Below are 23,522 nucleotides of genomic sequence, written 5' to 3' on the forward strand. Positions count from 1 at the left end.
ATCCCGATAGTCTCGCTAATTGCAGTGAAGATTGATGTGGCTATTAATGAGCTTCAGCACTTTTCATTGAGCTTTGCAACTTTGACACAGTTTGAATTTAGTCAATGAAATCTCCCAAGTCATTTGCAAGAACCCGAAGAGATAAAGATAATTTATCTATGAAATATTTTATATGAATATTTCATGTGAAATTGAGCTGTGAATTTTCCAAATACCACAAAATAACCATAAACAATGTTTTATCGAAGGTTTTCTAATACTCTTCATTCCTTTCTCTCTCTCTTTCACTGAACAGTGAAAGGACTTTTGAGGCTTCTTCTAACTTAAATCCGTGGATTTATCGTCTAGAAATGGTAAGTCTTTTCTTTTTTGTACAGCAAATAATGAATCTTTTGATTGAATCACGGAGATGAAGTCACGAAGATTTATCTAGGTAATGATCAACGCCCAAGAGTCTCAAAAATTTTCATCCAATGCAATTTACACACTAATTGAATTTAATTGAATTTTAATTCTCATAACATTTAATGGAAAACTAATTCACAACTTTACACATTCTCTTTTTTTCACAAAATGATGCATTCGGCAGATTTTGGAAATGTCTTTTAAAATAAAAAGAGGGAAATATGAAAACAATATTCAGTCTCGTATAGTTTATTCTGATAAATTGGTAAACTTTTCACTTTCTTTGGCATCTCATCCGTTGGTCCGCCAATGGTGAGAGGAAGAGATAGAGAAGAGGTGTAATTGAGAGAAAAAATTGGAATTTTGTGCCCAAAAGGGGAGTAGTTCGGATAGAAAGTGATTTACGGGAGTGAGAGAAAGGGGCAGAGAGAGTGGGAATAATTTGACCTTAATTTACCTATATTGTGGGCTCTTCTCCGTGGCGATCTTGAGCCGTTAAGAGGAGATCAATTTGAGAGGAATGGCGTGGCCAAAGGGAGCAATCTCAGAGGCTCAGATGCACATGATGTTAAACATGCGAGAAAGACCTGCAAGGTGGGCTTTCAGGGTAAATTTCACTGTGCAGATGGAAAACAAACAGAGATGAGGATGATTTTTGGACCCGAGTCACCATGCAAAGATAGAAAGTACGCGGTGTCTTTCTCTCTTTCTCGGCAACTCGACAAACGAGCCAATTTATCGCCTCACATGTTGCATTATTGCCATTGCTAATAGTTTTTTGTCATTAAATACCACAGCGTAAGGCGGTGAAATGCTCATCATTAATTCTTTACTCTATTGCGAACTCTTCCTTGGTCACACGCTTCTGCATCTCTTTTTTATGTCTGCTTAGCATTTGATGATTGATGGAGAAGATCTTGCAGAGACCTTTACGTAATGCATATGGAATTTTCCACAGATCTGTTCAGCGGATGATCGATCATATATGATCAATTTCAAAATCCCTGCAAGCTTGCCTGCAAGAGACGTTTGAAGCAGCGATTGACTTTGTCATGGATTTTAAGATGAAATGCACATAACGGAAGTCTTTTCAATAAATATTTAATATGATTTTCAAATAGAAAATCAAAGAAGAGATGATCAAAAAGCCAACATCATTGGAAAATAATTTCAAAAAATAACAAACTCTTCACATTTTTCCGGGCGCCAATCCGTCATTTTCAGGGAAGGTTAAGGTTACTAGTTTGTTTGGTAAGAGAGTCTTGACAGTTTTTTTTTATCTTTCTTTTGGCTAAACACTTTTTGGAGAGTTTATATAAAAGATGATTGACCTTTTCCTCTGCACGACGAAAAAACGACTACAAAACAGGTGTGATTGAGTCGAAGTGGTTTCCGGAAACCTTCTTTTTTTTGGTGTGCCTGAATGTTTGCTTAAGAGGAAATTTACAATGTTGCGCAAGACAATCCCACCCACATTCCCAGCAAATTAGTTCCGCGATGCAATTGAGGAGAAAGAGGTGTCGAGGAAGATGAGCTCTCTAGTGTGAGAGTTAATCAAGATTTCGTGTCTTGGTGCCTTCATTGATATTCACGCTATTCTTCACATCTGTTCTTCCTACAAAATGACTCTGCAGATGGCAAATTTAAAGCACAGTAAATTGAAAGAAGTAAAATGAGAAACTCTTTGCTAATTAGTGCGTTTGCATTTCACTCCAATTGAGGAGTCAATCTCTACCACAGACGCCCTGACAAATTAAAAGAGATCACGAGATGAAGATGTGAAGGTGATTTCGGAAATCTCTTAAGTACTCTAATTGTTCGTCTTGCTCTTAATTCCACACCGTATCAGCCACATGCTGAGGTTCGGAGTGAAAAAAAATCCGACACAGCTTTTTTGGCGGGAAAGTTTTCGACACAGACTCAACAAAAGACTGTCTATTTTCACTCGTTTTCAATGTCTTCAATTGAAAAGTCGAAACAAATTCGATGCTCATGAGGGCTAACAAGCTTTGCCCAACTTGTGCTTGAATGAATTGCAATGTTGCGAAAAAATGGATTGTCAACAAATAGTATTTTAAGAGTTTAATTGAGATCCAGATGATTAGTTTTTAATTGTATCCGAACCCTTTAGTGCAATAGTGCATCAATATTATGTGCTGGTGTTTGGAATTCTGCATTTAAAAGCCTCGTCGTTAATGAACAATAAAAATTTCGCCCGTTGAAATGGACAGAAAAAGAGATGGTGAGGCGAGAGAAAGAAATAGTGTGAATGAGGGTCAATATTAATTAATTCGTCGACCTCTAATCGTGCGAAAAGAATTCCTTCGTGTGCGATAGAAAGTGAAAATCACACTCATGTGACAAAAAGATCTTTGATTTTTCAACTTCATTGACTTTCGTATGAAATACCTCTCAATGGGGGAGCGTTTGGAGTGGTTCGTGCGCACAAAAAAGAGCTCCAAAGTCAGACACTCAGCATATGAACAATAAATACTGTGAATTATTGCATTGGATGCCTTTTTCGCACGACACTTTTGCCACCTGCTGAAATGTTTGACCGAGTGTGAGACAAAAAAGTGTGGCCAATAAAGCATCTCTCCCACAGTGGCTGAAGAAGAGGACTGTATCTCATTTCCCCATCGCGCCAAAGAATGGAAAATATGATTATTGCAAAACGCGTTTCCTCGGACGCAAAAAGAGATCGCCCTTGTGCTCAATTAAGTGGTAATTTTTCAAGATATTTCGATGCTCCGACAGGGAGGAAAAAATGTGACGAAAAATCACTTAGATATTATTCCGTAGCTCTGTTATTTAGAGATATTTTACGCAGAAAGCAATATTCTCACTTTCTCACTGTGGTTCGCGATAAAAGAAGATGCGAGAGCATCATATTTATATAATTTATACTTATTTTCTATGAAAATTTTAAAATCAAATACACCGTGAGTGCATTGATGATTTCTCTCTATCGCTGGAACTTTTTCTCGCTGTATGAAAATTTATCGACAAAACACAGTTTCGCAATGAAATTCATTGTTGATCCATTTACAACACTGATGATGTTGTGAAGATTTTCTGCACACACTTTTATGCCATCTTCAAACTGGACTAGTTGAGACCAATGCGTTAAGATTGTATCTTATTCAGTGTTATTTACTGTAGTCACGTCGATGAAGTGATGGTAATTCACAAGAGCTTGTTTTCTCAATAGGACATCGTTTTTCTCGTAAAATTGTTGGTCTTTATTTATACAGATAAAGTATAGTTTTGTCACGGTAGAAATTTTGGAGGTGACTTAAAATGGAATTTTCCTTCAGCCTTTTCAACGGATCTCAAGAACATTCATTTGCTGTTAAGTTTAAATAAACATGTGAACAAATTGATGAACAAACTACACAGTGAAGAAATTGTTCGTTCTCATACCTCAGCGTAAGTGAAGTATGAAATGAAAATGTATAGTTTTCCACAGGCATTACAAGTTATTACAAGACCACGAAGGCTTTCCCTGCTAAACTTGAAGAGAATTTTCCACAGTTTAGAAATGGAAGAGCAATTCTCACCAACTCTGTGAATCTCAAGACAGACAGCGCGTTTACTGGCATGCAATCATACACATTTTGAATCATTCAACGTCGAAAAACTCATGTTGAAAACGAACTAGAGTTAAATAAAATCTATATTTCACATTTTCAATATAGAACAGTAAATTCCTATAATATTGGTCTACTCTTGATTGCAAAAATTTGTTGGGAAAAAGAAGGTATAGAGAAAGAGAGGAAATTTTCTTGAATTACACGATGAATTTCTTCGTGATCTGTCGTGATTAAGCTTCCATCTTAATGGGTGGCAAGAGTTTGGGCCAGTCCACGAATTCCTTGCCATATTTGAAGATTCCAGCTGTGCTGACGCCCACCATGGCGCCCCAGAAGAGGAGGAACAAGAGATTTTCCGTGCTGTACTCCTGCGGGAAGACAGACGAGGCGAAGAACATTGCCACAGCGAACATGAGCACCGACGGGAATGTGAGATACTTCCAGCCACGCTGAGTGTTGAGAGGACTGGGCACGGACACCCCCTCGCCGTCCTGGATCACGTAGTTGCCCAGCAGGAGGTCGATTCCGTCCTGCCGGAAGCCGTCGTTGAAGTTGTTCTTGTAGTATCGCGTGAGAGAGTTGATACCATCCTTGACCAGGCCCATCTTCGTCCTCTTTCCCGTGCGCGTGAAGTCAGTTTTGAGGGCTCCTGTGCCCGAGTACTGCGTAGAGACTAGGTCAGCGTTGTCCGCCCAAACATTCTTGAATAGCATCTCGAAGGCATAACAATTCTCAATCGTCTGTCCCTTGAGGAGGATTCCCAGACGCATTAGAGTGTGCGTGAGAGATCTCTTAGCTAGCATACTCTGCACCACATTCGTCCTGTCCAGACAGTCAACGCAATTGGTTCGAAAGACACCATCCTGGGAAGATAGGAGAGTTCCGTCGCGTCTCAAGTGGAACACTGAGAACTCATCTTGCTCGTGCGCCAGACGATCTATCAGGATGTTGAGGCGATCCCAGCGCATCTTCCTGCACTCAGCGTGAAAGTCAAAGGCCTCATAGCGTATGGCTGAATTCGCCAGCAATCCCACGGCATTAGAGTAGGCCTTCTCCAGGACATCTTCAGCTCCTCGGTGATCGATTAGGTTGATGAGAACCTGTCGACCGTAGTGAAGTAGTTGCGAGTCCACGTGTTTGGTGAAAGCCGTCATGTGATCCTTTCCTGGGATGATTTCTGGTGGTGGTTTGTACCTCAAATTGGGAGTTTGACGCCAGAAGATTGGGATGCTGCCCCGTGTCTGGACGAAGGACACTTTGTCGCCCAAGTACTCAACGATTTGCTCAGTTTCCACGTAATTGGCGCAATTACCCTGAAACATTCACTCATATGAGATAATAATCTAATGATTACTTGCAGACACACTCACGTTCTGATCGATTCCACGACAGAAGAGTCTAGTGCCGGCCCGATGGATTGATCGGCGACTTATGATGCTCCACGTGAAGGAGTTCCCATTGACATTCACTTGATTAATAGATATGACTAGAAGAGAAACGACGATGAATCTATTAATAGACCTTTGATCTCATATGGAGAGAAGTCAGCGAATCTCGCATTTTATCTTCTCTTAATTGCCTACTGGGAAGCTGATAAGAATTCCACTTGAGAGATATCAAGACACTTACATCCGAGAATAACTGGTAGGCTGAACTTCCGGCAATCCACCCGCTGGAATTCCCTCAGCAGGAACCCGTTCCACACGAAGCGAACGTCCGCTCGCTCCAGGAGCCCCATTTGCAGGAATTCCGGGGGCATCCCGTTGAGGCGCTGCAGGGTGTGCGTGAGATCGTAGGAGTAGGAGAAGTAGAAGTGAGGTGTGCCTAGGGTTTGCCTGATCATCTGGAGGTAGGAGTCGTTCTGCACCTTCTGGCTCTCGCTCAGGTGGCTCGAGGACGGAATGTAGGGGAAAATGTCATAGCCGGCGAGGCGCCAGATCGCCTGTCCATTGATCACGCCCACGAAGACCCGGTGTGTCGCCACCACGAGATAGTGGCCCCCGAGGAGCTTAATAGCACCCAGGATGCCGCAGATTCTCCGATGGGGGCTCACATGGGTCAAATCATCAGGCTTCGATACTGCAAAGAGAATGCCTTTCAGTGACAGCTTCCGGGAAGGTGTTTTCTCAATCCCCTACCTTGAACACTGATTGCCTGCGTGATGCGATCTATCACCAGGACATCCTTCTTCTCCTGTCCATTAGGCTCCACGACGAATTTGTCCGGGGACAAGTAGCTGCAAAACAAACAGAACGTCAGTGACGTGAGTTCAAGGCTTCACGCCAGTTTCTCCTGCAAATCAAGGACAGTCACAGAGAATTTCACTATTAAGGGATACTAGAGGCTTCCGAGGACAAATCTCGAGTAAATTAGAACGGAATTGAATCGAGGGAAGTGAGGAAAATCAACTTACAAATTCATATCGTCGTAAATATCCATGATTCGTGACTTTTCCAAACACTCACTCTCAGCCCAGATGACGTAGCCGATAAGACTTGGCTTTAAAATTTCAGTGAAAGTTTCATGAACTCGAAAATTTTGTGTTTCGCTCAAGATTTTAATTTCAGAAATTCTAGGAAAGTAAATTAAGTTCAATGAGGTCTCAACTATTACACAGAATCTTACAAAATATATAGTTTAAGTAGAATGTCTTCATAAACCACATAAAGCATAATGAAATTTTCAAGCCAGTCAACTCTAAATTGTGATGAAATGTTATCGGAGTAGCAGAAATCGGCAACTAGAGGGCGCCACTGACAGCAAACATGCAATTTCAAACAGATTAACATAATTCAACGACGTTTTTGTACAAAAAATGATTTATTTCTCAGTAAATATACAAAAAATAAGAGAAATGCCACACTATAATCTTAACATTATGTTATTAGCGAATTAAACGAAAATAAAAACAAATCCATATGAATTTGGAATTCTCCCACAAAGATCATTATGCATTCAGTCGAGATTTTGGAATTTTGTCGTTATAGATTAATAATCATGGCGTTACACTTTTGCGGAGAATCCGAGGGTGAATCTCAGCAAATCTCCATAGAGAGAGAGCACATTTTCGATGTGAAGACAGACAGAATAAATTACAAGGGATGAGATTGCACACATTCACGCTACTCCTTGCACCCCAATCCGGCTGCCCAATTGCAAATGCCACCCACGGGATCGTAGCTGAGGCCTGAAAAGAGGTGAGAGGGAAAATTTGTGAGTGTTGAGTGCAGAGGAAATGGCAATTAAGAGTTAACCACCTTTCGGACACGTATATTCCCATCCTACCACGCCCCCATTTTCCATTTTGGCGCAGGAAATGAACTTTCGACATGATAACGGATGTGGAAAATTGCCCTGGTCCAGACACTCGATTACTCCGTGGCCGTGGAGAATCACCTTCACCTGGAAGTATTCGCAGAAGTAATTTTATTGAATGTCAGTGCGTTTGTGAAGGGTTATTCTGTACTTGTGAATTGGATTTTCCGATTATCCTATCGTCTTCATCGTCATAATAGTCATAATCGATGACTGGCCGGTAGGTTTTGCTCACAAAGTCTGAGTCTGATCTCGGCGAGGATGAGTGCAATCTCTGGGATCTCCTCGACGGCAGAATCCTGTCGAAAGCTGCAGGGACTTTCGGTCGGCGACTCACGCTGCTTAGCTGAGCTCTTGTCGTACTTGGTCGTCTATGGGTAACTCTTGCTGTAAGGATAATTAATGTACTACGATTCCAGGAAGACACAATTTAAGGGTCTTACGTGTGGGAGAGACAGGTTTCCTTGGTGTTGACAGCTCAAATCGTTGCAGTGGCGAGACGTCTTTGAAGGAATTGTCTGCTTTGGGGGTGGAAATGGGAACTGGCGGCGGAGCTTTAGAGATGGTCTTAATAGCCAGGACGAATTCCTCGTCGATGGGTTCGCTTATTTGATTGTAGCGACTGCTTGAGAATTTGTTCTCCTGATTTATGCTCTGTTCAATTTCCTGGTCAACCCCATCGATGATGGTTGTTGCCACTGTTGAGCTCGCAGAGGTTGTTGTTGCCGGTGTTGTTGTCCTCAAGGATGGCTTTGTGGTGAAGGTGTAACGCCTCTTGTAGGTGGTCTGCTCTGTTGTGCCTAAACGCGTGTTTTTGAGTAATGAATTTCACAATGAATAAAGTAATTAATGTCTTTCTCAACAACTCTACAATGCTAATGATCGCAGAAGTGAGGGATAAAAATTAAGTGGGTGGCAAATGGTTATAATAAAACCTCGAAAATATGTACACATGATGTAAAGAAGCATTTTCTGAGTAAAATTTTGTATGAATTTTGCACTTTCTAAATGCAAAGTTTCATAAGTCTCTTAAATTAAATGGACCAGCAAAAATTGTGTCAAGGTAATTAATCCTGCTGGCAAATTTCCACAATGTCCAAAACTTTTATTTCTCTCGTCTCAAATCAAAGACTCGCCATTCACTTGTCTATCGAAGATGGCACAAGTGGTTCAATAAAAATATTTCATCACTCTCGGCGATGTTTTGCCTTATTTTTCCAGATCGCGAGAAGGGAGAAGAAGCGGCGAAGCACGCAATTTGACGATGATCATTTGAATAAAATGCTCATCTTTCGCTCGCTTGTTTGCCTTGGCTGATGTTTTACAGCATGCAGAAATGGTTGTGGATGAAAAACCCGTGCGGTGGCCAATTTATGGAACAATCTCGTTGGCTGTTGCATCAAAATGTGGCTTTTGAGTGTGGTTTTGATGGAAAAGCGACAGGAGGCGAAATGATTGTTTTTCCACACAAGTCTTTATGTTTGCTCAAGGTGGTCCGACCGGTCTGTATATCGGTGGACAAAGTGGGTGAGCGAGGTGGTGAGAGATATGGAGGCATTTGCTCAGTAAATATTCTCACCATCTTTGCCAAAGGGGAATTAATTGACATGGCGCGACTTTGACGAATGCTGAAAAGCAAAGTCTTCACCATTCCTTTTAGTCAATTCACTCGAGAGTCAATAAACTTTCTTCAAAAGGCCACTTGTCGCCTGAACCTTCAACATTTTGCATTCAATTGAACTTTATGCAATCAATTTATGCAACTCTCTTCGTGTGGCTCTTCATCAAGATGGCTATAGAAATTCCATACTTTCACACAAATTTGGCGCTAATTTTCTCTTTTGCTAAATCAGCATTTTTTAACCAGGTGTTCAGATGAGATAGGAAGTGATTCAGTGTCAATTAAAAAATGATCTCACTTTGCCATATATGCAAAGTTATTTTTTCTTAGCCTATTGTTTCCAAATCTTCCAATTTATGGGGGAATTTCTGAAGTTTTATGCCGAAAAGATCTTATACTGCTCGAGAGGTATTAAATAAGTCATTCATCACGATCCAGTTTGGCTCTTTTCATGGACATTGATTTAAAATCAGGGGCTGATGAATCACGAAGCAAGAGAGTGTGTTTACATTAATATTGAGTAAGCTTAAAAAATAATTTAAAAGTTCCACCCCCAAAAAACAATCTAATTTTCTCGTTAAAGTGAACCATTTAAAAAATTACGGATAAAACTAATCGAACCACTCAAGTAATTGAAGTAATATCAGCTCCCTTCACTTTTTTTCTCTCTCGCTCCTTTTCAAATTCCAAAGCACGATTATGCATTTCGCAATGGCGAGCCCCTGATGCGTGAGAGCTTGTCCGCGAGTCAAAAGAAGTGGTCCAAGAAGTATATCTTTCTCAAGAAATTGTCCTTGCCATGCGGACCAGATTTGCTGTCAACCTCGTTTTCTGCGGTCTCAAACAAGATCACGATCGCGCGAGCGAGATTAAAGTGAGAAAGATCACAAAATATGCAAGAGGCAAAAAAAGAAATCTCACCGAGATCATTGCTTTTCGGCGGAGCGGCCGTGGTGGTGGACTTGGCGGGCTGGGGCGTCTCCCCACGCGATCCGCCGAATTTTCGTCGGATGGCGATCCGCGGCGGAGTTTTGGGGCTCGCTTGCGGCGGCGCGCTCGTGGTCGTTGGCTGCGTGCTTGGCGGTCGCGATCCTCGGCGCAGCAGAAACGATCGAGCCGTCGTGGAGGAAGCACTCACCGTTGGGCGCTCTGTGGTTGTAGATTTCGGCGTGGCGACGGTGCTTCGGGTGCGAGGATTGTACGTGGGACGCCGGAAGTTGGGCCTCAGCAGCTGCGGGCGGTTCTGCAAGAGAGATCCTCAGTTATCACCTCGGAAGCTGTGCATTTGCCATCCATCTGTGACGACAGTGCAGAGTGTTAAGTCATTTACAGGTGCTCTTGAAAGTGTGTGATCTTGTTGGTGATATCGTGTTGTGTGGTGGAAAGAGGTGATCTTGTGCATGACAATTTATTCATAATACTTTTATTTTATCTCTCACAAGCAGGAAACAATTAAGGCGACAATAAATAATTGCTTTTCTCGATGGTCTTTCAATTTAATACGTCCCATGCTTTTCAGTGTGGTCAATTTTTTGGTGATAATTTTTTTCCCTCCACAGAAACTTTCATTTTTTCTGTACAGAGTCAATAAATATTTTCCCAGAGAGTGAGAGAGAGTGAGTGAGTCAATGATATCTTCAAATATCAAATGATCACGACAGATCGAAAGAGTGACGAGAAAAAAATCACACGAAGGGAGAAAAAGCGATAATTTTATGTAACTTTCTTTAAAAGGCACTCTGTGAAAAATCATATTGATGATTTCATCGTTTCATAACACTCTTTGCTACTCTTTTATTCATTCAGCTATGTGTGTATGACTGGGGGAATTTGTAAATATTAAATGTGACACAGCGATCAATTGTGATTCATCATAAATAAATCTCTCAATCCTCCGTCTCTCACTTTTGCCTCACTAAACATAGCCATGATCTTCGATGCAGGTTTTCGAGTGAAAGTATTTTTTCGTCTCTTTGGCACAAGGCATTCAATCAATGTGGCTCATCATCGAGGCTGTGTTTTGTAAAATTCATTATCTCACTGGAGTTCCAGTACAAATCAACTTCCCGAATGGCTTCACCATCAATCGCTGTCTCACTTTCATTTTCCCGATGCAGCGAAAGTTCCGTTAATGCCTTTTGAGCTGACTGTGAAGTCTTCAGCTCACAAAAAGCACACTCGAATATATTTTACGTGTGCTCCACCTTGAAAGAGTTTACATTTAATTGGATGGCAAAGAGTGATTTAAATCACTTAACTGACTCAACTCTTTTCTAAAGTGTGCGCTTGCAGATTTGGACTCTTTCACTCTCTCCCTCACATTGGGGTCAAGGCCAGTATTAATTACATTTTAATTAGTTACGCGGAGGCGGAATAAATTATATAGAATTGACAGACGTTGATTTTGAATCCAAGAGATGTGACATTTTGACGTACAATTTAATGTCACTGTCAGATACAAATATAAAAATTGAACATCCGTTAATAACGAAAACATTCTCTTTTATTGATAAATTACTTTGTTGAAATCATTGTGAGCAATGTGTTCTGCTGTGAAAAATGCAATAAAAGCCCTATAATCTTAAATCTGTCTTAATCTATAATTTCTGTGTATGTACAAACATGGCATTATTCTTGCAAAAGAGTTATTTCTCAAATTTCACAACCATCCCACGACTTTTGGACAGCTTAAGCAAGTCAAGAATATTATCCCAAAAACCGTACAAATCATGCGTGTGTGTTTCCCACTCTGTGACAGAAGTAAAACAACAAGTGTAACAATAAATTTTCATTAGCAATTCTCTGGCAAAACATACTTTGTAGTGATTTACAATAAAATATGTGTGATTAAAACTAATGCTAATCTCTTTTCATCCAAATCGCCAATCTTTTCGTGCACTTGGAAAAAACTACAACTCTCTTCTGCAAATTGCTTTCTTTTTTACAGAGACGAATTTTTGGATCGTTTAAGGATTTTCATGAATATAAGAAGTGAATGTAGCATTTTTGTATAGTGGTGAAGATATGAAATTTCAGAAAAATTCCAATCAGATCTTTCTTATACATCCTTTTTACAAAACTTAAAGCTAAACTTACATAAGATATGTTATTTTACACATGTTAAAGACATACATTAACAAAAAGACATAACATTCTCTCAGAGAGATTATTGAACAGGATGACTTAAGATCCAGGATATGTACTCGCTTCTCTTAAAGACTCTTGTGTCAAAAGCACCAGGAAGAGACAGAGAAATCCATCGCCTCAATCATTGTGTAAGAGATTCCCAAGAAGAGAGCCAAGAAAATGCTCATGAAGTGAGTGAAAAGAAACCCTCAGACCATAGATTGTGGGGACTGTACACAAGGGGAAACCTAGAGAATGGGTGAAATGTTGAAGCAGGTGGTGAAGGAGAGAAGGATTAGAGTTGTGTGGCTGTTACAGAGTCTGTTGTGGTCTCTCCTTGGACTAGCTCTTGAGTCTCCTGCGGAACACTCTCTGTGGTGCCTTCACTGTCGCCACTTCCGTGATCGCCAGCGACCACCGTGGTGGAATCCGCTGGTGCCAGCGTGGAGGTGGACGCGTCCTCCTCAGTGACCCGCGTGAGGAGGACCTTGTCCAGGTTGGCAATGGAAATGACGATAGGGGAGGATTCATTGGTTTCGGGTCGCAACAGAGAGACAAGAGGTCGTACCGGCTTAAATGTGCTCGATGATCCGGGAAGAGATGTTGTCACCTCTATCTCATTATCCGTGGTGCTTTCTGTGGCATGCGTGCTGGTGGATCTCTTCTCATTGCCCCCGATGCTCGTGGCATAGACAATGTTCAGCTTCTTCCCATCTTCCTCGGCTGTGAGAACGACGTTCTTTGCTTGTCGCTCACTCTCTTGCCGAAAGAGTCCTTCCAGGGGAATTGTGGAGGTCTCCACACTGAAAATATACTCTGGCGAGAGTATTTGACGTGATTTTGCCTCCCTGGGTGTGTCTGTGAGATTCTCCTGGGTGATATTGAGTGGATCAACGTACTTTATCAGCGTCAAGCGACTCACTTCACCCAGTTTGTCTAACGTAGGGATTTTCTCCACCCTCAAATCTGTGCTTTGGAGAGTCTTCGGCTCCAAAGATTTGCCCTCTATCCGAACATTGTCCTGCTTCGAGTAGATCTCCACAATCCTGTTCACCTCCACAAGTTTCTCCAGATGCTGGCTGATCTCCCCGGCGGGTTCCTCCTGCTTGGGCGTCGTGCCATTGGCAGATGGACTGGGACTGACTGTGCTGGGGCTCGTCGTGGTATCATCATAGTCTATGGCGAAGACATGATGGAGTGTGGTGGGTCGACTGGTGGTCGTAGTGGTGGTTTTTCTCCTGAAAGCCGGCCGGAAAATGTGGGTTCCGCCCTGCAATTGGTTCGAATTGATTAAACTCTCCTCATCATCGATAGTGAGTGTTGTGGTCTCAGTATCCTGAACTGTACTTGTATTTACATCTTCCGTGGTGTCTTGTGGACTGTTATCAGTGTTATGTGATGTTTCTGTTGTAACCCCAACTTGATCAACTCCCACATCTACAGCAACTTTACTACTAACTACGGGTGTATTGTACTTTTTACTCGTGACCGTGAAGAGTTTCCGCGTTCTTTCTCGCTGGCTCTCGCTCAGGCTGCCCTCGAGGGTAGTCGGTGGCTCCGTGGTGGCCACAGGTTTGTCAAAACTCTTAGAGGACTTTGTAAGACTCTGGGTTGTTGTCTCAAACTTCCTGGATGCTGGATGGAGCTTTGACCGATCAATTGTCTGGTATGTTGGACGATTGACGATCTTCTCAACAGAGTTATTCTCAATATTATCACCCGGGCGCTTTTCTTCCTCTGCGGCCACCACCTCATCGGGGCTTTCTACCTCTGGCTCATCCTCATGAATCTCCTGATTCAGCGCCACTTCCTCAACGGGTGCTTCTGACCTAAATCCCCCGCGGAAGCCTTCAATAGATCCCGTGGTGCCACGGAATGTGTTTCGGAAGCGAGGCCTGGTGCTCCCCTCAAAGTTTAATGGGCGACCTCGCGCGGTGGTGACCTCAACACTTACCTGCTCCTTGTCCTGAACACGACTGCTGAATCTCCTGGGAATGAACGACCGAGGCGTGGCCACAGGTTGTTCAGCTGAAGTTGTTGATGTGAATATTACTGGCCGACGAGAGCGAAAAGCCACTCGATATCGTGGAGTCAATTTCTCCGTTGTTGACTTTTCCTCGAATCTCTCGATCTTGGTCACTTCCTCCTCCACAGGGTCTTCCACTTCATTAGAGAGCTCTGTTGTGGCTTCCTGAGATGCTCCTCGATTGATAGTTACATAAAGTTTTTCAATATTTTGCGCCTTTGCACGACGGAAAGTTGTCGTTGGAGCGACAGTGGTGCTTCCATATTCAGGTTCCTCAACTTCTTCCTCTGTTTCCTCCAGTTTAAGAATGTGAGTTCTTCCATTGTCTGCCTCAACATGCTGGAAGGTTCCTCTTGCCGTCGAGACATCCTCAAAACTCTCTTCAGTTGTCTCAGGAAGTTCAGTAGTAGTCGTCGTTGTTGTGGTTGTTGTAGACGTCGAAACTCTTGGTCTCAGCCTTCTAATCACTTTCCTGTATCTCTGTTGATCAGGAGTTTCTGCTTCTGGAGTAGCAGCCGTCGAGGAAGTTTCTTGTTCAACTCTTGGCACTTCAGAAGAGACATCAAATCTCGAAACTGGCCGTTTTCTGATTAATTTCCTCCTAAAACTCACACCGGATTCAGATGAGCTTGTGGAGGATTCAATTCTACTTGGACGTCTTCTAATTGGCACATAGGAAGAATCTGTTGAAATTTGAGGTCTTCTGCCTCTCACCCGACTTCTCTCTGTAAATGCTTCTTCAGAAGAAGAAGTAATAGTTTCTGCGGATTCTGTTGAACTTCTCTCAAAGCTTTCCGCTAATGTGGTTTGGTATTGAGGTCTTCTGCTCCTGATTCTCTGTGAAGCTGTCGTTGCTTCTTCCTGGGATGCACTGGCCTCCCTGGAGACTTGAGCTATGGGTCTCCTTCGTCGGACAACAAATCTAACCTGTCCCGCCGAGGATGTGTCTTCATAACTCCTCTCAGGAGATACTCTCCTACGCTCTGCAGAAGTTCTGGACACAGTGCCAAAACGATTCCTTCCTCTCGATGGGAAGAGTGTCACAGGAGCAGGAGCATCCGTGGTCTCCAAACTCGAAGCTGTTGTTTCCAAATTCTCAGCTTCTGTTACTGGAGGCTCAGTTGTGGAAATGGCCACTTCAATTGGTTCCGCTATAAACGGTCGAATGATTCTTGAGTCTCGATAGTTCGGTCCTGACTTTGTAGCCTCTCCTATTTGATCCAGTTTTCCATGGCGTTCATTGTGGAAGAGACTATTGTCCTGGAATGACCTAAAGGGATATGGCGTGGTCACGAAGACTATCTCCTCCTCTTGAGCTTTCGACGTGGCGACTGGTTGAACTACAACACGAACAATGGGAGAATTGTCCTCCTGACTCCTAGAATCTTTCGCACGCTGAAAGATTTGGAATCTATTAATGGGATTCACTGGGAATTGTGTGGTTGTCTGTGGCTCTGGAGTCGTTGGGATTTCCGTTGTAGTTGTAGTACTTGTGGTAAAAGGTCTCCTTCTCCTTGAAACAATCTGCCTTCTATCTGGGGTGCCTGGAGTGGAGATTTCCACATTTTTCACTTCAGTCACTTCATCCCTGGGCCTGATGGTTCTCCTTGGTGGAAGATTTCTCTCTGTCGATGGGAAATCATTTCCTCTGACGATCTCTCCGCGAGTGTTGTACCTCTTTCTGCCGCGATAAATTCTCTGACGTTCGATGGTGGGATCTCTCGTGAAGTCCGAGGGAGTGGGAGATTGTGAAAATGGTGCAGGTGAAGTTGTGGACTGAGTGATGACTTGGGAATTCAGTGACAAATCATTTGGGACAGGAGAATATCCGCGGAATCTACCACGCTGTCTCAAACTCACCTTTCTCTCCTGACCACCTGGTGCTTGAGTCACTTCGTTGGCCAACGGAGAGACTGCCTCTGAGGCGTTCTCCGTGGACGAGATGCGCTTGAATGGTCGGATGCGGCGATGTGAAATGCCAAGGAAGTTCCTCACTGGTGCCACTGTGGAAGTGGCTAGCTGCTCCTCATCTAAACGTCTCACTTCATTCACCTCAACGCGCTTTCGCGGCGGCAGGAGGTCCTCTTCGACCTCCTGAATCGTGTCACCACGCGTCTCCGTGGCCAGAGTCGTGTCAGGATCTAAAATACTACTACCAAAGGTGCTACCCTCAACTACATAGCCAGTGGTTAGCAAGTCAACTGGGTTAGTCGTTGACGGAGTGTAGGTTGATGGAGGCTCTAGGGGTATTTCCGTCGTTTTGCGAATTATAAATATCGTTTCCGGTGCCGTCACCCTTTCTGTCCACGAGTAATCTTGTGTGGTTGTCGTGAATATATCTAAGGGTAATTGTGTCGATGTTGTTGCTGTTTCTGCAATGTTAAATTGTCTTGGGGTGCTAAAATACGTAGAAGAGCTTGGTACCGAGGTTGTTGTACTCGTTGATGACGTTGTCGGGGGAACGGGCGTCTCCTCAGGTTCGTCCTCCTTCTCCGCCAGTTGATTCACATCCGGGGCCAAGGCGCTGAAGGTGGTGGTTTCCGTGGTCCGTGACAGGATTTTGTACCTTTACGGAAAGACGAAAAGTGTATTAGAATTTGGATATAAGAAATTTGTATAGTTAGTCCTTGTTTCGAAGCTGTTATTTACGGGCCATTAGACAATATCCTGAAATTATAGTAAGTGCAAGGCAGTATAGATAGTCAATTAATTAGAGGCACTAATATTTAGAAAGCATGTGAGGAAATGTATTTTAAGGATTAACTTATATACCTGTTAATTGCATTCAATAGAGGTGCTTCAGTTTCCACTTCATCCGGTCCAGGAGATGCCGCAGTTGAAGTTCTCCTGATGCTCACATACTGATTATTGGGCACGGATCTCTCACTAGTTGGACTCACTCTATCGTAGCTAATTTCCTCCTCAGGAAAGTCCTCTTCCTCCGCTTCGTCAGCAATATCTGCACTGACAACGGGATTCTTCGGCCTTCCCCTTCGAATGTTCACATAATTTTGCTGCGGAAGCGTGTGTCGCACGAAAGTGGGCTCAGTCCTTGGAGCATCCGGGAGACTCTCGTCGAAACTCCCAATTTCCTGTTCGTCTGTGGACTGAGTGGCTCTCGGCCGGCTGATGGTCACATATTGAGGCTTCTCACGCAGGAATCCCTCAAACTCCGGCAATTTATCCACTCCAGCGTTTTGAGGCCCGGGACGAGAGTTCCTCACAATTGGAGTGTACTTGGAAGTGCTCCTCACTCGATTTTCACTTGCGCTGTCTGAACCAAAACGATTCTTAAAGGATTCAAGATTGCTGCTTGAGGCCCTGCTGAGAATCTTGTCATAGAGCGATTTGCTAATACTGGCCGCTGTGGTTGTTACGGTCTCTTGTGGATTGTCATTATTCTGGGTGTGGAGTTGCTTCTCCAGTTCCTCCAAACCGCCCGCCTTTTTAATCAATTCAATCAACTCCTTAATGACTTTAGGATCTTCAGCATCCTCTGTATCTGAGCCTTCTTCCCTCTCGTCTACGAGTTCCTCATCGTCGTACTCGTAATCATCCTGAAAAGAAAAGAATTCATTATATCTTCGACATACATTCAATTTTTGCTATTATTCTCACATCATAGACAGGGGATGGGGTTGTCGTTGTGGTTGTTGTTGATGATGCTCTTAGGAATGTATATTTGCTCGTAGCGGCCGTAATTGGACTCTTCCTGGTAGTTGTCGAAGGAGCAAAAGTTGTAGTTGTGGTCGTGGAGGAAGAACTAGTCGAGGATGAGGATTTGGACTTGGAGCAGATCACATTCCGGGAATAGTCACATGAATCCGCCGCTTTGTTGAAGTACAATCCCGACGGACATGTGAACTGATGCGCCACAATGCCCAATTCCGATGGTCCGCTATCCAGACACCAGAAGTACTTCTTGCAGTCGCGCGGATGTGGGAAGAAGCCCTCATCTTCGCACTTGAAATCACTGCCTGGGTCAGGAGTTGTCGGTGGAGCGGGCGTTGTGCTGGTTCTCATGGACACATAATCCTGCACAGGTTCGGGAGTGGTTGTCGTGGTAGTGGTGGTCGTTGTGCTGGTCCTCTTCCGGTGACCAGGCTTTCGTCGATTTGTTGTGCGCGAAATAACATTGCGATCATCCTCCTCCGTGATGCGATTCTTAGTTGATGGACGCGGTCGTGGGCGACTTGTATTCTTCTTGCGACTTCGCGTAATAACGTCATTGTCACTGGAACTACAAAAGACATTCATTAATCATCATTTTCGCAGAGGTGGGAACCCGGGAAAGTGAGGAAATCTCTCAATGCGCCATTACTCACCCGAGATTGAGGTAGAGGGAGTCTTTAGCTGCCTCGATGATTGGATAGGGCTTCCCAGTGCAAGTTCCACGGAAATCGTCATTGTCTATCGACCAGAACATTATTCCTCCCAGTCCATTTGATGCCACATATTCTGCCTTCCGGCGAGCAATGGCTTCGTCATCATAGCCGACCCACTGGTTGCCTTTGAAAGCGTACGGGCCCATGGCTTTGTCATTTGGCTGTACCACAGTCCATTCTGAATCCTCCTTGATCATCTGGCAGATCTCGTAGTAGGAAAGGTATCCCTTTTCCCTCGTGGCATCACCCTGAGCACCCGGGCCGTCAGAAGGAGCGCCTATTTCAGTGGCTTCAGGGTTGAAAAGAGTGTAGGATCGTCCGTAAGTTGGAATCCCCACAACCAGCTTATCCCTATCAGCTCCCTGGTTCAGGTAGAACTTTATCGTGTAGTCCTGGGAACAAAAACAGAAGAATTTGAGACTTCAATGGTAGAGGAATAGTTTTAGGGACTTACGATATTCAGTTCCGCGTCAAAATTGTACTCGTCGTCCTCCTGAAGCGACAGCAGAGGAGAATGATGATTGACTGCAGGCTCAAAAGCACTGTGGTAATCGTAGGTCAGTAGATTGAACCAATCCAAGTACTTATTGAGCTTCGGGATGTCGTAGCCCTTCTCAATGTACTCAGTTCCCGCGGGAACTGCCATGGTGAGAAGAAGTCGAGGTCTGCCAGTTTTGGAGGATTCCCTGTCGAACTCTTCCCGCAGTTCCTGCACAAATTGGGCGTAATTCTCCCGATCGCGTGGTTTTCCGCCATCGCGGAACGCCGGGTATTCCCAGTCCAAGTCGAGACCATCGAAGTGATTCTGTCGGAGGAATTTGATGGTGTTCCTCACGAATTGCTGTCTCCGCTCAGCACTGGCGACCATTGGCGAGAACCGCGATGAGGCCTCATTCCAGCCACCGATGGCCAGGATGCACTTCAGGTTCTTGTTGTAGGTCTTAAGGCCGGTGAATTTGGCATAGCCGCCCTGCTCGATGTCCTGGTACTTGTCGAAGGGCTTGAGGGCGTTGTCTTTGGTGAAGCCGCCGAAGGCGTATATCAAGTGTGTGCAGAGATAGGGATTGATGTTCTGTGGGTTGAACTTCGCCGTTGACGGACGGTACACTGACCAATTTGTGTAGTAACAGACTACACGATTGCCGGCTGTACTGCCGACCGTGTGGACTGTGGCGCACAGAACGCTGACTAGAAGCAGGTACACAGAAAATCGCATCCCTCCGTGAGGTGACTGAAAGGATGAGGAAAAGAACGTCAAAATTGTTACATCAATTATTAATGAGGAAGAAGTTCGTTCAGCAAAGAGGTTGTTGAAGACAAAAGGGTATAATATGCTTATTTAATTGCATATTAAGTGCAATTATTCGGTATGTGTTTCAAAGAGAGCGCGAGAAAGGGAAGTCATAAAGAGCTCTTGTGATTTCGTTAGCACCATCGATTGAATCTCCGGTGGTTACATGAAATGAGAATACTTAATTTTATTGACCGTAGCGCTATTGCCGCAAGAACTCTGAACACGTCTTACAATTACCATTTGGGCGGATGTTCTCATGGACCTCAAACACTCTGAATTTTTATCACACAAAATTCTGTCCTATTCGGCCTTCATTGCACAAGAAAATCCACAACTTGGCTTTTCTTCAACAATTATCTCACTCTGGACTAAAATATATTTCTTTTCTTCAGCAACCAGAGCATAAATTGATTCGCAGAAATGTTGATGCATCTGCAATTTCTTACATCTCTCATACCTTCACTGGGCAAGAAGAAATTTGTCTGAGCAATTTCCATTAATTTCCACTGATGGAGAACTCTCTTGCAAATTTTCGGTTGAGGAATTTTGTGAGTGAATTTGCATTGAGAGACGAAATTGGCAACGAGAGTGGAAATGAATGAAAACAGTCTTGAAGTGGAGTGACCCAATAAACTCTTATGTATGCAAACTTCAAATCCAATCTCATGTCAATTGACTTGTTTTGGTCTCTATTCTCAGTGTAGGTACAACATTCCAGGTTGCGTTGTAGTATTTTGAGGGGCTTGTTATATAAAGAGCCGCGTCTGTAGAGAAATATCGCACATAAAACAGTCTTTAACATTCTACTCCCATTGTTCGTCTCTCCGCAAAACTCGTGGACGGAAAAAAGAGGTGATTTACCAATTTTTGCAATCATGACCACTCCAGTGCTCCCTCCCTTCTTACTCATTCACACTCAAATGGAATAGATCCGAGAAACAAGTGGAAAGCAAGTGGGAAAGAAAGAATAGTTAATATCCCATTTGGAGTTGAGGACTTGCGACACTTTTTTCCGCACACTCGCACTTTTAATTGCAATTGTCTTACCATCTGATTTATTAACAATTTCAATTGCGACACGACTCAGAGTCCCACCGCTTTTTTCCTGCCGTCTTCTGTGGCCAGTGCCCCAGAAATGGGAGCAAGATCTCATGATGATTGAGCTATAGGCTAAATACGTCAATTCAGACAATAAAAAAATGCTTATGGGAAAGAGATAAATTTCATTTTAAATGCATAATTATGACTGTGCTTGTTGCCACTTTGCCGGAAGCTATTCTCTTTTTTTCGCGCTTTTCCGTATTGTGGGAAAAGTATTGGGATTGATCAACAAAGAGTGTTGCATTGATTTTCTTCACTCGAATGATTTTAGGTGTCTTGAGATCATTTTAGCATTAATCAAATTTACTGTGCATAATAAAACATGATCATTGAAGATTTTTCCATCGCCTTTGCGATACATCATAAAATGATCTAAATAGCCACACTTAAACATGAGAAGACCTTTTGCATGTTCGTGTTTGGGCAAGATGTAAATTTTGTCCTATTTTCCCTCCAACAAACTAAAACTTTTTGTTATTAAACTGTAATGCTCAATCACAAGATTTCTTTTAGCACCTGGAGTGGGTATTATTTTGAAAAGAAACTCCCAACTAACGAAATGGCAATGCGCAATGCAAGCCAAATTTTAACTTCACCTTCACATAAGTCACGATTCTCTTCAAGCCATTTTCACTGTAATCACTTTTTATTCAAGTGATCGTTTTTTATTGTTCCCCGGCAAATCGGTAAATAATTTGTGTTTAAGTAAGATTGAAAGTAACTGTTTCAATTGAATTGTCTTAGCCGTCAATGAAATCATAAAAGTGTCTCTTTTGTAGAAAGGCTGAATGGGACACGGATCAGCAGCGGAAGGAACATCAGTCGATTGTTAATTAATACGTGAATTTATGTGTGGATTATCTATTTGCTAATTAGGCAGAAGAGAAGGCGCACTTGGAAAAGCTTGAGCCATTTGCAGTGAGCTTGAAGGCGAAAAAGAGATTGTCTAGTTGAGTGATGAGAAAAAATCACTCAATAAATTACTGTGACAGAGGTTTTTTCACCTTCTACAAATAGGGAATCTCGCACAAAAATGGGAGGGCAAAAAGGCCTCTGAATGATCTCCAAGAGCGTGACCAATCATCAATTAATCCATTGACAATGATGAAGATTTATTTGGCTTCCATTTAGTACACTTTTCTCTATATTTCCTCACGATCTTTAACTTGAGTGATGCAATTATGCGAGCATACGGCAAAAAGTATTTCTAGATCACGTATTTAAATTTATAAATCTCATGAATGAAGAGTGACGAAAAAAGGCTGCAAATTGCATAAGAGGCTGGAGAGAATACGTGAATAAATATTAGTTAATATATGTGACATGCTGTTAACATGAAATTGTTGAGTGAAAGATCATCTTCTATTGACAAACTTTCTTCAAATACTTCGTAGTGATTTGTACACAAAAATTTTCGTATTACAGCATCACTTTCTTCTCTCGAACGGAAATCACAAGGCGCGGATCAATTACCAACATTCGGAAGATCATCTTCAGGTGAGAAAAATCACGATAATCAAATACATTTGATAACATGGCAAATATATTGTGAAATGTGGGGAAATTTCGCAATTATGAAATGTCTTTAACACACTTTGCCAAATTTCTTTGAGTGTTTTTTTATTATTAAAAAAAAAGATTTTAGTATGTCATTTTGAAGTTATTGCGTGAAAGAAGAAAGCCTTTTCACTATACTAATATCTTTCTTTTTATTCGATAAATAAAAATACATATCTTTCTCCCTGTGTTATTCAATGAACGTATTGAAAATGGACTTCGATATCGTGTCGAAATTCAATATATTTTCAACTGGTTTCATTTTTATCATAGTCAATATTCATAAATATTCCTGTTGAATCACTCAACACGAATTATTAAGTAAAATATCTTGAGCAACATGAATTTATTTTGGGTGTTGTGTCGACAGACAGTAAGTGTTGAATAGTGATTCGATAATTTTTGGTAATAATTGTCACTTGAGTTGCATAAAGATCTAGAATTTATTAGGCACACAGAGTGGCACAGTGACACATGGTCGAGAAAAAACTTCCACCTTTCTGGCCTCATGAAATCCAATATCTAACCACAATCTTAAGACCTTATCTCATCTTTCTCTGCGCATTCATTTTCACACCGACAATCTTGACCTTGCTGAAAATAAAACCATAGAGATCATTGACAAAAAAGAGTCAGTTTGCATGAAAAAGTTAAGACTGCACTCCCACTTTTCCGCCCGGAATGTAAGTATGTAAATACACTCGAGAGGCGAACGAGAAAAAGTCCTAAACTTGTATGCTCATCGACAATCGTGCTCGAGAAAAGAGTATTGTATAATAAAATCGCATAATTTTAAAATGTTAAATATTTAAGCATCACGAGACGACATCCAACCGCAGATCAAACTATGTATTTACTTTGCTGTGTCTCTCTTTCGCTCGTGCATACATATTCAGTGTGGGGTGACGAGAAAAAAAGCCCGAGAGGAACTTTGAATGCCATGGGGAAAAGCTTGAATCGCGTAGTTGGCAAAGAGAAGTGTGAGTGAGAGAAAGAGGAATTATAAACACGATTGGTGACAAAAGAGTCTCAGTTTGATATCCACATAGATATTTAATATTTTCAGTGAAAGTCTCGTGTCGATTGCATTATACAAGAT

General features: G+C 42.6%; 4 protein-coding genes across 4 annotated transcripts in view; all 4 read right to left on the bottom strand.

The window, feature by feature from the left end:
* Positions 1-3,439, bottom strand: part of LOC132263191 (large ribosomal subunit protein eL24) — a 35,008-nt gene extending 31,569 nt beyond the window's left edge. Inside the window, exon 1 of the mRNA XM_059762835.1 lies at positions 3,435-3,439. Coding sequence (XP_059618818.1) covers positions 3,435-3,439 — 5 coding nt within the window. The remainder of the gene's footprint in view (positions 1-3,434) is intronic.
* Positions 3,440-4,078: 639 nt separating this feature from the next.
* Positions 4,079-6,478, bottom strand: LOC132261726 (phosphatidylinositol-3-phosphatase SAC1). Its single transcript, XM_059760662.1, has 5 exons — positions 6,412-6,478; positions 6,137-6,234; positions 5,628-6,077; positions 5,369-5,484; positions 4,079-5,311 (listed from the first exon to the last, which is right to left on the bottom strand). Exons 1-5 carry the CDS (start codon positions 6,435-6,437, stop codon positions 4,229-4,231), a joined length of 1,773 nt encoding a protein of 590 aa, XP_059616645.1. The 5' UTR covers positions 6,438-6,478; the 3' UTR covers positions 4,079-4,228.
* A 382-nt stretch (positions 6,479-6,860) lies between these two features.
* Positions 6,861-11,038, bottom strand: LOC132262469 (uncharacterized). Its single transcript, XM_059761744.1, has 6 exons — positions 10,976-11,038; positions 9,856-10,177; positions 7,757-8,134; positions 7,465-7,700; positions 7,256-7,400; positions 6,861-7,185 (listed from the first exon to the last, which is right to left on the bottom strand). Exons 1-6 carry the CDS (start codon positions 11,036-11,038, stop codon positions 7,121-7,123), a joined length of 1,209 nt encoding a protein of 402 aa, XP_059617727.1. The 3' UTR covers positions 6,861-7,120.
* LOC132263188 (mucin-2-like) lies at positions 10,084-19,696 on the bottom strand. Its single transcript, XM_059762832.1, has 6 exons — positions 18,926-19,696; positions 18,412-18,863; positions 17,705-18,326; positions 16,859-17,643; positions 16,511-16,652; positions 10,084-13,330 (listed from the first exon to the last, which is right to left on the bottom strand). The coding sequence occupies exons 1-6, from the start codon at positions 19,685-19,687 to the stop codon at positions 12,356-12,358; spliced, it is 3,738 nt and encodes a 1,245-aa protein (XP_059618815.1). The 5' UTR covers positions 19,688-19,696; the 3' UTR covers positions 10,084-12,355.
* Positions 19,697-23,522: the final 3,826 nt, after the last annotated feature.

Source organism: Phlebotomus argentipes, unplaced genomic scaffold, assembly GCF_947086385.1.
Source record: "Phlebotomus argentipes unplaced genomic scaffold, Phlebotomus argentipes genome assembly contig_15, whole genome shotgun sequence".
Lineage (NCBI taxonomy): Eukaryota > Metazoa > Arthropoda > Insecta > Diptera > Psychodidae > Phlebotomus > Phlebotomus argentipes.